This window comes from Neltuma alba, unplaced genomic scaffold (genome assembly GCF_004799145.2).
Source record: "Neltuma alba isolate B1F8T4 unplaced genomic scaffold, ASM479914v2 tig00010471_pilon, whole genome shotgun sequence".
NCBI lineage: Eukaryota > Viridiplantae > Streptophyta > Magnoliopsida > Fabales > Fabaceae > Neltuma > Neltuma alba.
In genome coordinates this window covers 125,831-144,485 of record NW_021635359.1, presented here as the reverse complement: position 1 = coordinate 144,485, position 18,655 = coordinate 125,831, and the positions used below count along the sequence as shown (strand labels likewise).

The 18,655-nt window shown below is 30.4% G+C and overlaps 1 protein-coding gene across 1 annotated transcript; it reads left to right on the top strand.

Annotated features, from left to right (window-relative positions):
• Nucleotides 1-10,830: 10,830 nt before the first annotated feature.
• LOC114756744 (beta-carotene 3-hydroxylase 1, chloroplastic-like) lies at nucleotides 10,831-13,722 on the top strand. The gene is given in 7 exon segments (XM_028945676.1): nucleotides 10,831-11,178; nucleotides 11,259-11,354; nucleotides 11,558-11,692; nucleotides 11,845-11,970; nucleotides 12,110-12,139; nucleotides 12,141-12,170; nucleotides 13,311-13,722. Coding segments are annotated over 7 exon segments (750 nt in total). The 5' UTR covers nucleotides 10,831-10,929; the 3' UTR covers nucleotides 13,395-13,722.
• Nucleotides 13,723-18,655: the final 4,933 nt, after the last annotated feature.

Below are 18,655 nucleotides of genomic sequence, written 5' to 3'. Positions count from 1 at the left end.
ACAATTTCTGCAAGTTTAGTCATTGTTAGTATTGATTGAGATAGTCATATATGAATTACTATCATAATTTATCAATGGTTAAGGTGTAGTTTTGACTCTGACCTTATTTCTCAAGTGCACTTTTGCCCCTAATTCTTTAGAAGTGCAATTTTGCCTCTAATCTTATTTCTCAAGTACAATTTTATCCCTGATCTTCTTTTTTTAGGTGCAATTTTACCTCTTATCTTTGGTACAATTTTGACCCTAAGAGGAAAAATTACATTAAAAAAAAAAAACAGAGATCAGATTTAAAATTACACCACTAAAAAGATCAGGGGCCAAATTATACTTGAAAAATAAGATTGGGGTTAAAATTACACCTTAACCCATTTATCAGTTAGGAGCGTGTTGTTTTGTAACCATGTTAACTATGACTAATCTTTCCTAATATGGTTTGTATGTGAATGTGCTATACGATAGTGTATGTTGATTACAGATGATAAGTTATTTCTTTTTCTAACCACAATAGCCTTAATTGAGGTTGAATGCCTTTCTATCATTGTTAGCTCTTTAAAAATATGATTGCTTTTAAATAATCATGATAGGATATGTTTATTGGTTTTATTCTTTTCTATGATGGTTAGTTCTAGTTAGGTAAGTGGTGACATTACACAGCTTGTTTTGGAACTATTCTTCTTGGCGGACTAATTATCTCCACACGTTTTGCTAATAATGCTTCGTTAATCCATTAATTTGTTCTTTTGAAAATAAGACCAACCACCCGTTTCCACATTTACATATTAATTTATTGCAAACTTTGTTCATGCGTGCCCAAGATAAGATCACTTGCGGTTTATTAGTTTGGTTTAATTTTTATTAATCCCATAACCTAACCAAGTTTTCTTCTCTTTTTAAAGAAAAAAAATACCAATTGTATTTTATTCACTTAACCATCCTTATTGGTTTTGATTTATAATGGCATGAGCTAACTCAATAGCCCATTTTGGAAAGAGGATAAGATAACAGTTTTTGAAGAAAGGCCATCCTTGTTTTAATGCTTTCCATGTTTTCCATGTATCAATTATTCACATATGTGAAGATAGCAATATATAGAAGGCAAAATGATACTTTTAATCCTTTAACATAGTTTCATCTTATTGTTTTTTCAATTTTGTGAAGTATCTTTTTGGTTATTTAATTACATTGTTAACAAAAAATGCTAACATTAAAATTTTAATTGTTGACAACTATTGACAAATGCAACATTATTTCAAAAAATCATCATTTGATATGAGATTATTAGTGTTAGGATTAGAGGAATGAATATATACTTCATAAAATTAAAGAATAAATTGAAACATTTTATATAGTTACCAAGCCAAATATGACTAGTAGGAGTTGGATCTGACAAAAGGAAGCTAGTTCCTAACAAGTCACAATGTGACAAATTAAGAGTTATATTTTCACTAGAAGGTACCTACATTTATAACCGATGATGATTCAACAGATTTACCCACTACTGCAAAAAAAAAAAAATCACATCAGTTGTAGGAGAGACGTAAATATGAGCTGATGTGGTTCGTATTCAAAATATATATCGGTTAAAAAGTGATGTAAAAAATGCTTTATACGATGGTTAAAATTTAACTGACGTAGAATGTTATTTAACAAAATATAGATAATTTTCAGTCTCATCTTCCATTATCAGCAACAAAACAAATGAAAAGAAATTAGCAGTTTGATCATCAAAATTATTGAAACATCATATGAAAAATAGAACCGGTTAAAAAAGTGAGAGTTTAAAAATGCTATACGATGGTTCAAAAATTTAACTGATAGAATGTTATTAACAAAATATAGATAATTTTTCAGTCCATCTTCCATTATCAGCAACAACAAATGAAAAGAATTAGCAGTTTGATCATCAAAATTATTGAAACATCATATGAAAAATAGAACCAAATATAGAATGTAAAAACACAATCAAAGCTAAAGAGTTTTCGATGATCTAAGGTGTGAGACTTCAAAAGCATTGTCAACAGAGAAGATGAAGATCTAGGAATGTTAAATCTCAGAGCAAACTAGATCTGAAGAAAAAATCCACAATGCAACTCAAAACGATGAAGGAAGAGATTTAAAGATGAGATTGTTCCATTGGCCAAGAAAAAAAAAGGTGAGAGTAAAACACCCCCCCCCCAAATATCTGAACCAAGAGTGTCAAACCTTTGATCTAAATCAAATATGACATGCGATGTTGTAGATTAAGGACAATGACAATGCTAGTGTGAGTGGGACAGAATTATCTCATAGGAATAAATGAGTCGAGACTGGTAGCGCATACGGCAATAGTGTGCTGAGAGGATGAGAAAGAAAGTGAGGAAAGGAAGGAGACTCGAGGCTGAAGGAGAGGAGAAAATAAAATGTTAGATTAAAAATAATCAAGGGTCGTGATAGTCATACGTGTGCTCTGATGATATTCTTTTAAAATTTTAGAGAGTTATTACGTCGCTCATCAATATAAGCCGACATATATTCTAATTCGAGTAGTCATTTGAAAGTAGTGATCATGAAATAAATTGTGGAGAAATTCAAGAAGAGCAACAACATGATATTATCAAGTTTATTTCATGCAGGAGATATACTCATAACTATAAGGTAGAAATATGGGTTGAGCTTGCGGATTAAGTTAGCAAAATGTGAGCTTGTTTTTATGCGGTTTTTTTTAGCTGGCAACCTCATGGCTAACTTGCTTTTTGAAAAAAAAATTTTTTTTACAAGTTTCATTTTAATTTTAATAAAAAAAAGATTTATCATTTTCACTCAATTTAAATATAGTTTTATATTTTGTTAAAGACTTTGATTCTAAATTTGATTTCTTATTTTCTTTATTGTCTTATCAATTTTATATCAACAAAATAACTATTAAAAATAGATTATATGTTTATATTTGCAAGTTTTTAGATTAATTTAACTATATAGTTGCCTGAAAATATAAAAATAAGGGAAATTTACTCTATAAAAATTTGTAATTTAATTAAAAATTTAAAACTAAATATTTAAAAATGAAAAAAAAATTAAAAAAAAGATGTGGCGGGCCGACTATTTCGCCAAGTCACCCTTAATGGGTTCAAGTCGATTGAATGTTAAGCCACCAAGAAGCAATCTTTTTAGAATCAGCCTGCATGAGCCTCAGCTTGGGATAAGCTGGCTTGTAACTGATGGGTCAGCTGCTTTACTAGTTCTACTCATAACTAATGGGAATAGGATATATTAAGAAATAAATAATTGAAAAATAAATACATAATAAAATAAATAACAAAAAAATAAATATAATGTTTTAATGATGCTATTTCTTCACAAAGTAGAGATCATGGAGTAAATCGTGGAGAAAATAATGGAGACCGGTAACATGATAAAATTTATTTTATTTTATTTATGAGATATACTCATAACTAATTTGGAATCTGGTATACTAATAAATAAATCATAAAAAATAAATATAATAATTTAATAACGCTATTTTCTTAGAAATCACATAAGTTATAAATATAATTAGAGCTGAGAAAACGAGCCGAGTCCGTCAGGTTGGGCTTGAAATTTTTCCTCTCAAATGGGACCTGTAGGGCCACAAGACCCGCCCGTTTAGGCCCTTTTATATTTTTTTTAAAATTTATATGTAATTTTAATATTATTAATTTCTTACATTGTTATTGATATTTCAAATATTTAGTTATTATTATCATTTTAAAATTAAATTTCACATAATGGTTTAATTTATTTAGTTTTAGACAATAATTTGTCCAATTAGATTTTTAAAAAATGATTAATTTGGATTTTAATAATGATTTGATTTATATTATATATATGTTGATGTTTTTAAACTATATATATTTGATAAGAGAGTATTTTTATACTTATATAACTTGTGATTCTATAATTTAATTAGAAATTTATGATTTTCAATAATGTTTTTCAAATTAAAGTAAACTAATAGTTGGATTGTAAAATTTAAAAGTGAAATTCCTATAAACAAGAAAAACTTGGTATTTTTGTTATGAAAAAAAAAGCGTACTTATGAAAAAGGGTAATTGATTATAGTGATAATGAAGTTTTAAAAAATTAATGATAATGTTTGTTTATTACACATTTGCACTATAGATGAAACTTTTGGATGTTATCTTATTAATTAATGTTTTAGATGTTTTTGGATGTTGATAAATATTTATATAATAGTATTTTGTATTTGTAAAATAATTTTATTCATATTTATGTCTTTTACTAATAATTTTATTGGTTCATTTTCATTTTTTTGGATAAAAAATGTGAGAAATATGAAAAATAGCATTTTTTTTAAACCGGAACCGAGCCAGAGCCTGCAGGTCTTTAGGGCCGGCCCCCTTTAAAACCCCCGCCAACCTTGCAGGGCTGGCCTATATTCCCACCTTTCAATATAACCGACATTAAAACTTTGTTTTAAAAATTGTGTTTCAATTAGCTTTTAAAGAACATGATTTTATATGCTGATTTGAACCAATATAGATTATTCATTCTACGTTGATTTCATCTTTAATTGACATAAAAATATTAAATTTGTTATAAAAATGTCACCACTTTTTTTAATATTGTTTTATCTATTAATCGATGTAAATGACTAACATAAAAAGTATATTCTGTAGTAGTAACTATGCGTGTCCAAAACCAAAAGCAAAGAAAGCCAAATACACTTTTATCCACGTAAAATACTATTAATATAACATTGATATCGATCAATATCAATATATTGAATGTCGATATATATATATATATATATATTTATACATGCACATCAATCAATTTGTAAAAGAACCATGTTTGATTTATATTCGTATATAGTTTTTTTCATATTACCACGATTCATTGAGTAAGATATTAAAGAAATATTGGCAGGAAAAGATATTATAAAAACAGTATAAAATTAATATTTTATGCATGACGACTGTGTTTATAATTATTTTTCGATATCTCCGATATATTGTATTATATAAAATTAAATTGTAGATTATTTGTATTTCTGTTTACCAATAAAATGGGGACCTGAAGTAAGAAAATAGATTTTCAGGCTAAAAAACAAAGGTAAGTGAGCAGTTTACGAAACTGGGCAGCTCCCTCGCTTATTTTGATGCTTTCCATATATTCCTTGCATTAATGTTTAATGAAATTAAATTACCACTATTTTGGCAAAACAAAAAACAAAAGAAATTCAATTACCAATATGATATATCAATGAAAAATAAATAAAACAACTCTTTTTCATCAGATTTGTTATCATTTGCTGCAAAATGTCTCATTTATATTCATGCCGTAATATACTTTGAAATAAATATAAACGATAATCTATGTTATGTATGTGCCCCACTTTTGTATATATCCTCAATTTATTTTTATTCTATTTCTCCAATTTTATTTTATATACTTAATTTATGATTGTGATTATTCATACCTATCTTCTCCGACTAAAGTATTAACGTATTATCTTGAAATTCCTTAAATCCGTGGAGATATTTTTCATTTCAATTCGATGATGGGTTCTTTTCGTCTTGTCCCGTTTGAAATGTAGCTTTCTCAATTTTTTGTGTGGCTTTTCGTGATTTAAAATTTCCGTTTTGCTTGAAAGAGAGATGAGGATGATCGTCGCTTGTTTGTTGGCATTATAGTTACTTGAAGCGGCTCTTCAATGAAGCCACGTTTTTGATGCGGGCAGGTCACAAAACGACGATCCCTCCTACACATACGGCTCGCAATTGGCTCCTTAAACGATTCAATTCTTGACCAAACTTGTGTCGGTTAAATCACAATTGACCTATAAAACGACCGGATTCTTGGGGATAAAAAATTTGTCGGTTCAACAAAATCTATATGGAAAGAACTAGTTTGAGATGTTAACTTCCAAAAACTAAAAGGCGGTCAACAATTTAAATGATTTGATTCCTTTAAAAATATGGGTTGCTCCCTAATTAGCTTGAAGTCAAATTAAATCAAATTCTACATAAAGTATGAAATCACAATTTATCAAAATTATAATATAACGGTATAAACTAGCATTACATGGAACTTAATATTAATTAGACTACAAACATGCATCAAATAAGGAAGAGCATTTTTATGGGATTTTTTAAAATTTTTTGATAAAAAGTAAAATTTTATTTAGATCTGGTTTTTTATTAACAAAGTTTGAACTGTCAAATTTGTTTGAGAAATATGGAGTCCTTTTTTAATTAATTCAAACTAACTAATATTGGTGATATATTTATGCTTTTTATTCAATATTATTAAAAAGTGTAAAAATATTAAAAAAGAAATAAAATAACTAATTTACATAGATTTAAAAGAAATTAAATAAATATGTCATTCATAAAAAAAGCGTGTTGACTTTACTAGCATATACCCTTTTTAATTATTTATATTGTAAAATATCCTTATTAAGGAAAACCACTTTTGATATTTGCAATTGGTAGGAAGATTAAGGAAAAAATTTCAAAGACAAAGTAAATTAAAGTTTAGAAAATACTTATGTCATTTTTTTCCTTGTAGGTTTATAATAAAATGTTATTAAATGTTAATATTTTTAAAAATAAAACAGTAATGTGTGATTGGAGAACTTGATATAATAGCTATGAAAAACTTGATATAAGTATAGTCCTAAAGTTTTATATCTATAAGCCAAAATATAATTTCTTAAACTAACTCCCATTTTTTTTATCAAATATCTTGGTTTTTTATTCGTCCTTCTCCTCTCTCTCGTGTGGGAGCTTCTCTCTCTCCGTTACCTATGAGTGTTTGGGCCTTTATGCGCTTTGCTCTCTAGCACCTCTCTCTCTCTCCTCTCCCCGCTTAAGCTGGAGGGGAGGTTGTTTGGCTTGGGGATTTTCGTTTTGGAGGGATTAGGATTTTCGATTTTCCTTTTATGATGATTGTCAAATGATCCGTGTAGTAGTAAGAGAAGAAAGATAAGATATGAGGCAACTATCAGTAGTGTGGATGAAGAAAGAGAATGCACATATTGCTTATTTAATAATCAAGTAAGGATGCTCAAGATTGATGGTGATGGTGCGATGAACGAAAAGCGAGAAAATCGATGATTCTAAAGGTTTTTTATCTCTTGATGTCAAGCATGATTTGGTAAGCTTCTTAGATCCATTAACTCTGATCTGGTCGGATTGGCAAGGATTCTTAGTTTTTCTGCTGTGATCTTGTGGCTTTGGGTTGGGAAAGATTGGAAACGATGGTTGGGAGTCTCTATGTTGTTCAATATTGATGGTCAATTTGTCTTATTATGGGGTGCAGCAGCAATGGCGTGGGTGTTGGTGTTTCTGCTCTTTGTAGCAGATGATTTATCAAGAGAGATGAGAGCAATAGGGTGGTCTTTGGAACCCAATCCCTTCCGTGGCAAATTAGGAGGTCCAGCAAGTTTTGACAACAATTAAATGGGAAATGACCATAATTTTTTGACAAAATACTTGATTTGTAATTTTGCAATTTTCACAATTTTTACAATTTTTTCTAAATAATATTTATTATAAGTGAATAATTTTCCAATCCACTTCCCCGTTGGAGATTGCGAGTCAAAATAAGTTGATAATTCTTTTGCCAACCAAATAAGTTAGATAAGATGATTTATCAAGAGAGATGAGAGCAATAGGGTGGTCTTTGGAAGCCCAATCCCTTCCGTGGCAAATTAGGAGGTCCAGCAAGTTTTGACAACAATTAAATGGGAAATGACCATAATTTTTTGACAAAATACTTGATTTGTAATTTTGCAATTTTCACAATTTTTACAATTTTTTCTAAATAATATTTATTATAAGTGAATAATTTTCCAATCCACTTCCCCGTTGGAGATTGCGAGTCAAAATAAGTTAGATAATTCTTTTGCCAACCAAAATAAGTTAGATAATTATATTAGATTGCTAGTTTGGAACATCTTGCTAAATTTTAATTTTTTTGGCCTTCTTCCTTAATATATTGATAGTTATAATATATTATTATTCGATTGAAAATAATTATATGCCGGTAACTAGAAATGCTTCAGATGTCTTAGAGGAAAATATTAAAGTTCTTTCAATAAAATAGATAATTGGGAAAATGACAGAAAAATAACAAATGAACTCTATAATACTAAAAACATTTCCTGAATTTGAGAAATCCTAATTTAGTCACAAGTGACTGATTTGGCATTTATAAATTTACTGAAATGACCATATTGCCTTCATTTTATTTATTGTTTTAAAAAAACCCAGGCCCATACTAGCTGACCGGTTGCCAAAGCTTCGGCGGCAGTCACCAGAGCTGGCGACCGGTTGACAATTGGTTGCGAAGCTCCAACGGTCGAAAACAATTTTTTTAAAAAATTTTACAATTTCAGTATAACGGTTAATAACTTTTGTAACGATATTAACAATTTCAGTATAGCAATTAACAATAAGTTTTTTGAGAAATTCAACAATTGGTTGCCGAAGCTCCGACAGTCAAAAACAATTTTTTCAAAATTTTTTACAACTTTAGTATAACGGTTAACAACTTTTGTAATGCTATTAACAACTTTAGTATAGCAGTTAACAACAGGTTTTTCCGAAAATTCAACAATTGGTTACTGGAGCTCTGGTGGCCAGAAACAATTTTTTTTGAAAATTTTTACAACTTCAATATAATGGTTAACTTTTGTAATGCTATTAATAACTTCAATATAACAGTTAATAATAGGTTTTTGAGTTTGTTAATGGCATTACTGAAATTGTAAAAATGTTATGTTTTGAATTTCTCAAAAAATCTGTTGTTAACTGCTATACTAAAATTGTTAATAGCGTCATAAAAGTTGTTAACCGTTATACTGAAGTTGTAAATTTTTTTAATAAAAAAAGTAGTTGTTAAAGTTATAAAAATGCCTTTTTTTTTTTGGAATTTTTAAGAGAACCTGTTGTTAAATGCTATATCGAAATTGTTAGTAAAGTTAGAAAACTTGTTAACGGCATTATTGAAGTTGGAAAAATGCTACTTTTTGAATTTTTTGAAAAACTTGTTGTTAACTGCTATATTGAAGTTGTTAATAACATTACAAAAACTGTTAACCGTTATACTGAAATTGTAAAAATTTTCAAAAAAAAAAGTAGTTGCTAAAGTTGTAAAAATACCATTTTTTTTAATTTTTAAGAAAACATGTTATTAAATGCTATACTGAAATTGTTAATAAAGTTACGGAACTTGTTAATGGCATTATTGAAGTTGTAAAAATATTATTTGTTAAATTTTCTGAAAAACCTGTTGTTAATAGTGTTACAAAAGTTCTTAACCATTATACTGAAAATGTAAAAATTTTCAAAAAAATTATTTCTGACCGCCTGAGCTCGGCGACTATTTGTTGAACTTTCTGAAAAACTTGTTGTTAACTGTTATATTGAAATTATTAATAGCGTTACAAAAGTTATTAACCGTTATACTGAAATTGTAAAATTTTTTCAAAAAATTGTTTCCAACCACTGGAATTTTGGCAACCAATTATCGGCCTATCGTCGAAGCTCTGGTGACTACCGTCACCGCAGTAGTTGAAACTCCAGAAACTGGCAGGCCAATGAGGGCTTTGGTTTTTTAAAAACAATAAATAAAATAAAAGGCAATATAGTTATTTTAGTAAATTTATAAATGCCAAATTAGTCACTTGTGACTAAATTAGGATTTCTCAAATTCAGGAAATATTTTTAGCGTTAAGAAGTTCATTTATCATTTTTTTTATTTTTCCTGTATAATTCATAAAGCATATATACGCCTGGCTTAATTGGGAGTAGGTAGGTAGGAAGGGGAAATTGGATTTCTGAAGTGAAATAAAACTTAATTCTTTAAAAAGATTTTACTTTTCGATAAGTTAAGTCTCACATTTTCCTCAGAATAAAGGAACCCAAATAAAATCTAGTTCCTATCATTTTTTGTTTTTAAATTGAAAATGTAATTTTTTTAAAAGATAACTTAAAAAAAACTACAAAAAATAAGCCACGCAACTTATGTATACTTGTTGGAAAGTCGAATTTTTAAGAAGTGTCATTTCTTAAAGTTAATTATCAAAAGGTTGCCTAATTGAAGCAATAGTAAGGTCTATTGCTCATGTATTTCATTTTAACAGATGCATACTGCACAATAAAAATAATAATCCTAACTCTTATCCTTTTAAAAATAGTGATAAACTCATGACAAAAATTGGGTGTAGTGTGAGAAGGATCAAGTATAACAATTAACAATAAAAATAAAAAGCAATGTGAATTGTTTAGGTCAAATGTGTATCATGTGGAATTATACTTAAAGAAAGTAGCAAAAAGATCCAAGCCTTCGCATACTGATCATATCATATCTTTATCCTTATTTTTCCATAAGTGAGATTAATGCTGTGAAGTTTAAAGAACTAAAAACGTACTTTTTAAATTTAAAAGATTAAACTAACATTTAATGTAAATTTTAGAAGTTAAATATAAATAAAAAGATAGTTTAGCGTATTTTATTCAAAATTATGCGACTTATGCAAGACTATACTGTCTGGTCAAAAAAAAAAACAAAACAAAAAGACTTGTGTAAGACTACTGAAATTCTCCCTTTTTTCAAGAACAAAGCAGAATGGCTTGATTGTAATTTAAGCTAATGATCATGGCACTTGTTTCGGTTGCAACGTAAGCCATTTTTTTTTTTTTTGCCTGAATTAATATTTAATTTTAATTTACAATTCTAAATGAGTCCACATACATTCACTCACGCACGTTCAGACCTTCTGTTCAAAAAGACTGTGATATGAAGTTGTGGTCTATGCAGCTTCTGCTTTATAAGGCCCCTCCAGCATTCACAATCACACACCTTGAAAGTTGAAACCCATCCGCTTCTGCTTTATAAGCCCCCCAACACATACGTCTCTCGCAAAGCTTCGAGCTCTCATCCATGGCGGCAGGACTCTCCACCGCCATGACCTTGAAACCCATCCGCTTCTTCCACACCTCAGACCGCCTCCCCAAGGCCGCTCCGCCTCTTCTCTTCACTTCCTTGAGATGTTTCCCTCGTCGGGCCGCAACCCGTCGAAGCCCACGACTTCCCTCCTTCACCGTCTGCGTCCTCATGGAGGATCCCAAACAGAGCATCCAGATCGAAGCTGGGGAAGAAAAGGACCCTAATAATCGAGTCTGTGAGTCCGTTTTTCTTTCCCAATTCATCACTCGACGGTTAAGAATTTGAAATTAACTTCGTTCTTCGGGAAATCTGGTTCCTAAATTCAACTGTGTATATCTGATTTTCAGGTGGGTATGGAGTTCTGGGCAAGATGGGCCCATAGATCTCTATGGCATGCCTCCTTATGGCATATGCATGAGGTTAGCTTCTTATCCTCTCGATTCTCCAATCCTCTCTTATCTGACCAATTTCAATTTAATTAATTACTCAATAGACTCGAAAATCAAAAAGATAATCACAATCCTCCCCCTCGTCCTCCTTCTAATTTGTATTTCTCCTGTGAAATTCTCACCAACCAAAGACTAGTTCTTAAGTCTCTGAGAAACTTGAACTTGAATTACAGTCCCACCATAGGGCGAGAGAAGGGCCGTTCGAGCTAAACGACGTGTTCGCAATAATAAACGCAGTGCCAGCGATCGGTCTCCTCTCTTACGGATTCTTCCACAAGGGTTTGGTTCCCGGTCTGTGTTTCGGCGCTGTAAGTGTCATACAAATCATGTTCCAAATCTCTGATTAATTATTTTTAATCACGTTAATTTAACGGTATAATTGGGATTTGCTATGTCCCATGAGAAATGTCGAAAGTGCCCCGAAACAGTCAGCGTAATGACATTATTGTTCGTACTGTAGGGTTTGGGAATTACCGTGTTCGGGATGGCCTACATGTTTGTCCACGATGGGCTGGTGCATAGGAGATTCCCTGTGGGGCCCATTGCCAACGTGCCTTACTTCAGAAGGGTGGCCGCTGCTCACCATGTAAGCGATCCTACCCTAGCGGTATCATATGCATTTACAAGAGTATTTTTATTTATTTACTGAAATATAAAAATAAAATTGTGTTGTGATCGTTGGGATCAAGATCTCACAATCTTTGATTTTGTGTCTGTTTCTTCAGCTTCACCATACAGACAAATTCAATTCAATGGGTTCCATATGGGCTATTTTTGGGACCAAGGGTAAGTAAGCTGCCCCATCATTTGTTTTTTTCTTTTTTAGGTCTGAAAATTATGGTAGACTTTAAGTATTTGCATAGAACTTGAAATAACTCGTATTTATAAATGTATGAAATAACTCGTATTTATAAACAATATAGTTTCTTATAATTTTTATATAGATATATTATATTGATGCTTATGAGTAAATTAATCCCACTACGGGAAAAAAAAAATTTATTGCTCCAACTTTAGCATATGAATTATTTATTTTCTAAAAGTCTATAAATTTATCCTCTATTTTTAAAATTTAGAAAGGTGTCCTTATTGACAAAAATAAAGTACTTCAACCTTTTTAAAATTTCATTGAATTATATAACGTTCATTCTATTTTTATAATCTAAACAAATTTATCTTGAAGAAAGTAAGTTACCCATCTGTTTTGATAATTTTCTTTTGAAGTTAAGCAAACTTAATTTTTAATATTGAAATGCATGAATTAATCTTCAAAGATTAAATAGGAAGTACAATAATTTTAGCGCCATATTGTTTATCTATTTGAGAGGTCATATTCCGCTTGTTTTTTCTTTCTGACATAGATAAGCTTTCTGACTTTAGAATTTTTAAACTAAACCTTAAACAAATTTATCTTGAAGAAAGTAAGTTACCCATCTGTTTTGATAATTTTCTTTTGAAGTTAAGCAAACTTAATTTTTAATATTGAAATGCATGAATTAATCTTCAAAGATTAAATAGGAAGTACAATAATTTTAGCGCCATATTGTTTATCTATTTGAGAGGTCATATTCGCTTGTTTTTCTTTCTTTCTGACATAGATAAGCTTTCTGACTTTAGAATTTTTAAACTAAACCTGTCTGAATTTTTACATTTATGCATGTAACTCTCATATTATTAATTTTCTTCATTATTAATCTTTGTATAGCTCAAAGTATGAGAGGTTATATACAGACAAAAATGAAATTTAAAGATTATAAAATTAATAGTCTGAAGTTATCTGCACAGACTTAAAGGTGGTTTTTTCTACATCGTTCTGAGCTAATTTTTTTTTTAATATAATTTCAAAAGTAACGTTAACAAGAAAAGAAAATAAAATAAATTGTGGCTGAACAATGAGTTAACCATAGTTGGTTACGATTGGTGCAGGAAGTAAAAGAAGTGGGAGGGGCAGAAGAGCTGGAGAAAGAAATAACTAGAAGAACAAAATCATATAAAAAAGGATCATCATGACCTAATTAATTATGATGCAAAGCAATTTGTGAGTGTAGAGCTGGAACAAATACGTTTCTATTCATTGGAAAAGATTTTGATGCTTTGCTTCTTTACATACCACACACAGTTGCTACATGGATAGGTCATATCAAAGCAAGAAAATGCAAAAGGAAAAATTTAAAATGAAAATTTGGTCAAAAGAAAAACAAAAGATGAAGAAGAATGAGGAGAAAGGGTGGTGTCTTGAGATGTGCCTTCCAATGGCCCACCGTCTTGTCCACACTGATGTAGCTTGTACAAAGTTATATGCTTGTTTAAATATATGAAAGTTTCATTCAATAGATTATCATCACACCACCACCACCGTTATTTGCGTTTATGTGAAGATATTCTTGGTAGTTCTTGGCCCAAAAAAAAAAAAATCTTCGAAGCTTATGCTCAGATTAATGATATCCTGAATTTTTTATCGAGTTCAGTGTCGCTTCGAAAGTTTTAGAATATAATAATATTGTGCCGTTAGCATTTTTACCGGTAAGGAGTACTATTGTTTTATCTAACACTTTTTTAAGGTAATATTCTAAATAAAAACTTTTAGAATAAATTTACATGTTAATCATATTATTATAATTATTATAATTATAATTATTATTATTATTTGGGTTCATGCATTTGATGAGACTTGATAAACAGACTAAATAATAGGGTAGCTCCTAACGTGGCTAACAGATTAAGGGACGGCCGATGTAAATATTTATGCAAATCTAAGTACTCCTCCGGTCCTTAATATAGGAATCCAATTAGTTAGTTTTGATCCTAAATATAAGACCCATTTATCATATTTATCAGTTATCTTTAATTACCCCTATGGATATTCTTTCAACCATAATCAAGTAGAAGAGAAAGATGAGGTATTAAGAAATATGATTATGGTATTTTAGGAAAAAACGTGTCATATTTCTTATAATTAACTAACTTACCTAACTTCCTTAATCTAATCAAATTAGTTAAATGGGTCTTATATTAAGGACCGGAGAGTATATAAAAGTCTTCTAAACTAAACCTACTTGACCAAACCAAACCAAACCAAAACACTGAAAATTTTATAACACTTGGTAGAAAAATCAAAATGAGACGGTTTCAAGCTCTATTTGAAGCTTGCAGTATGTTCTTTAAGAAAAAAAATACTCATTGGTATCATATCCTTATGAAACAGAGTCAGAAAATTTGCAAAATTGTACTGTTCATTTGGTTTTTTTTAATTTTTCAGTATTTTAATCCAATTTTGGAAGAGCATAACTCTTAGCACAAAACTCCAAATTTGATGATCTACTATTTGATTTAAAGATGAAAATAAGATCTATAAGTCTGTAAAATCTCAGGTCCAAACTCTTCCATTTGCTCATTATTTTGTGTTATAAAAATGTCCATTTTCAGGCCTTTTTTTCCCTTTAACTCTAATTTCTTGAATTTTCCTTCTTTTTTTTCATGCCACAACAAACCAACCATACCAAATCATATTCATAAGCATAAATACTACCTCATAATTACATGATCTCAAGTTTTCCTCATTCATTATTCATTACAAAATTCTATCAAAGTTCATCAATATACAATACAATACATTGTCATAAAGTCCATAAAATTTCATCATCCCAAAACTATCTCCTTGCCCTTGTTTATGAGCTTGTTTTCTTTTATGACATAATGCATGGCATAATGACTTGAGGATACCTTAAAGTATTGTACCATAATACTTTCTCTTTGTGAATCTGATCACAACTACTGATAGAAGAAGTGTCCCTTCATAAAACTCTAATCGACTTGTTACTTATGCCTCCATTTATAAAAACTCTGAAGCATTAATCGATGCCAACTATTGAGCTCAGGCTCAATTAGTCTCAGCCAACACAGCAATATTGTTGCTACTTATGAGAAGGGCCTTGAAATCAATGTTAATAGTGAACCACTTAAATATGGTATTGATGATAACTCCATTCGATACCACCTATTGGTAATCCTTTCAGAGATGCTTTCTCTAGACTCGAGATGTGGGCAAAGCTCATAGCTAATGATATGATAGGATGGGAACATATCAACTAGAAATAAGTAAAGAAGGGACATATGATTGAGGTAGGACCTTAAAAGAACCTATCTCTTATAACTCTAGCTTTACAACACCATAAGGTTGATCACTCCTTTGATATTGTTAGAGTATTCGCACAAGAATATAAGGATGCAAGCAAGGCTCATACAAAGAGAAATAAACTCAATTCTCATTCATTCAAGTCTGAAAATAAAGGTACAAAAATGTAGTCTATACATAGGCAATCATACAACACTTTAGAATCAGTATCTTAAGATATAAATACTAGGGATGATACTGTATTAATAATTATTTGACTACGGAAGGCACTATTTATACATAAAGAGAAAAGAAAATTACTTAAACTTTAAGGACAAGTCTACTATCTAAAAATCAGAAACTAAATCAAAACATAATCTTCTAAAACAATCATTGGTCAAAAAGTCTTATTCAAAGCAAATAAAAGGACAATTTTTAAAAAATGAAATTAAATTCATATTTAATGCATAATGATGCTTTCTCAATGCTTCTTGAAGGTTCTTGGATGTTATTTATGATCATCTTTCAAAGTATATGCTTGTCACATGGTATTTTAACTGAATTCTTCAATCTAGAATCCATATGGGCCTTGTACATCAACTTGGACTCTTCTTGTGCTCACTAATTCATGCCATGATGGTTTTGGGAGTGTCTTAGCATATACTATGTCTAACTTGACATATGTAATAATCCATATTATCATTCAAGCAATGATCTATGTCCTCTGCTACGTAAGCACTTTGAAGCTATCAATTCCTTGAAAACTTTGGAAGGCCAGTTAAGCCTCAACTGGATGGGATCAAGGTCCTTTCAGAATCCCTTTTTCTCCTTTTCTTCTTAAAATCTCATCTCCACTGTTAGATTATAAAATGGATGGTTAAGATTTAATATTTTAAAAAGTGGATGTTTATCTTCTCTCTCCTATTTATGTAATACTATAATAATAGTTTTATAAAGTGATGAACATCTATTTTGTCTTGTTATTTTGTATCTTTTTGGGGGGCTTTATCAACTAAAATAAGTTAATTTACAGTTATTATTACTATTTTTAGTTAACGAATAATTTAATTAAAATAGAGCAAAAAAAAGTATTTTTGTCATATATTTATATTTATTCTTAAATAATTATTTTGGGGCTTCATGATATTACATATTGTTAAATTATCTTGCAGGTTAATAAGGACAAATTGAAATTAGAGGCTAAAAAAAAAAAGTCAAAGAGTAGAGGACCAATGCACACCGTTTTGGGAGATTGCAATTTTGAGGTCATTGGATTGGTTTAGAAAAAGGGGGATTCCATTGTGCAGAAGAAGGGAGAGAGGGACGCTGCCACACAAGCCGTCTATTGGGACCTCTGAAGACTCTTCTTCCATCATAAAAGGAGGACGCCGCACACAAACCTCAGGGAACACCGTACATTCACAAGCTTTGATCCTCTCCATTCCACGTCCCTGAACCATCGACCATCACCGTTCATCTTCCTCATTGTCGGCGCTCCCTCTTCCTTCACCAGACTTCCTTCTTCCTCCTTCGTCCTGTTTAGATTTCCTTTGGCTTCATCGGTTTACTCTCACTGCTTCTTCATGGCTGCTGAATCTATGGAGCTCGTTGTGATCGGATTCAAAGCAATGAGTGGCTCAGTTTCACTGTGCTCTTTGGGATTGAATTTAATGACTTGAGCTTGGGAGCTACAAAGGGGAGTCTAATTCTAATCTTTAGTTTAAACTGTATATTGATATTTTTGGTTTAAAATTTGTTATGTGCAGTTTAAAACTTGGAATTGTTAGTTGTAATTCTTGGTTTGTATTAGAATTGTTGAGATTTGGATTGATAATTTTAAGTTTGAGTACTTGGGTTTATGAATATATATTTAATTATATGTTTATGCCTTTGTTGATTTATTGTTAGTATGATTTTTATGCTAGTTGTGTAGAGATTATGCTTGAAGTAAATTTAACAAATAATTGATGTTCTAGTTGAGCATTAATTTAAAAGGAATAACTTTTCTAAACCGATCCTTATCAATTGATTTACTCCCACATCATTAATCAAGCTAGGATAGTCATTGGTTCATTTTCAAAGAGCATCTCATCATTAAATTCCTTAAAATCCAAATTAATATTTTTACTTATCATTTTCTTAAAAAGCTGAAAAAATAGTAATTAGGATTTATCTAATTTGCATTGTTTACAAAGTAGTTTTATTAAATAAAATCAATTTTAAAACCCTCTCAATGTTTTTGGTACTTAGTTTAGCTTAGATTTTCAAATAAAAAGGCTCCGTGAGAGAGACGATCCGGATCGTGCACTATATTGCATTTACATTTGGTTTTATCTTGATTTAACCCTGAGGTGACTAAAGAGGTTTAAAATCAATGGCGCTGTTGCTAGGGAGTCAATTTATTTGACTCTCTAGTAAACTAAGTGTCAATTTTATATTGATTGGGTTAATCTTGCGTGTGCCACTTTTTGGTAGTTTTAGTGTTTGAGTTTGTCTAGTCTAATTTGCATTCACATTGCATTGAAAATTTTTGAAAAATCAAACAAATATCTTAATTTTATTTTGACTTTAGCATATTTGCTTACATATCTTTTGCATTGCATTTTGCATCTTTGCTTTGTGCTAGAATTTCTCAATTGACTTGCTGTCTCTAACTTGGTTGCTACTGCATTGGTGCTTTCTACTTGAAATTTTGGGCTTTTGATTTACCTCACCATTTCTCCAAGTTGCTTGTGAGTTATTATTGCATTTATAAGATTGAATTGGTTGGTTCTTGATTCTGGATAGTTTTGAATTGCAAAATTTTGAGTGTAAAGACAAGTTTTGGATTTTATTCATACTTGTGCATTCATAATTGATACTTTGAAATCTCTTTGAGTGTATAGACATATACTTTGCTAAAACTCATTGAGAAGTATTTGGTTCTTTGAGATTCACTTAATTTTGGTCTCACACTTGTGAATTTTTGATTTTCTGGGTCTTGCTTTTGCACTTTGTTGCTCTGAATTTCTCTGTTGCATGCCCAGAGATAAAGAAACCTTACCCTACGATCCTGAACTTGAGATAACATTGAGACAATTAAAGAAGAAAAAGAAAAAGGGTCAAAAGAGTACAAGTGAATTTGCCTTAGAACACCATACTCCTAGTGCACCTAACC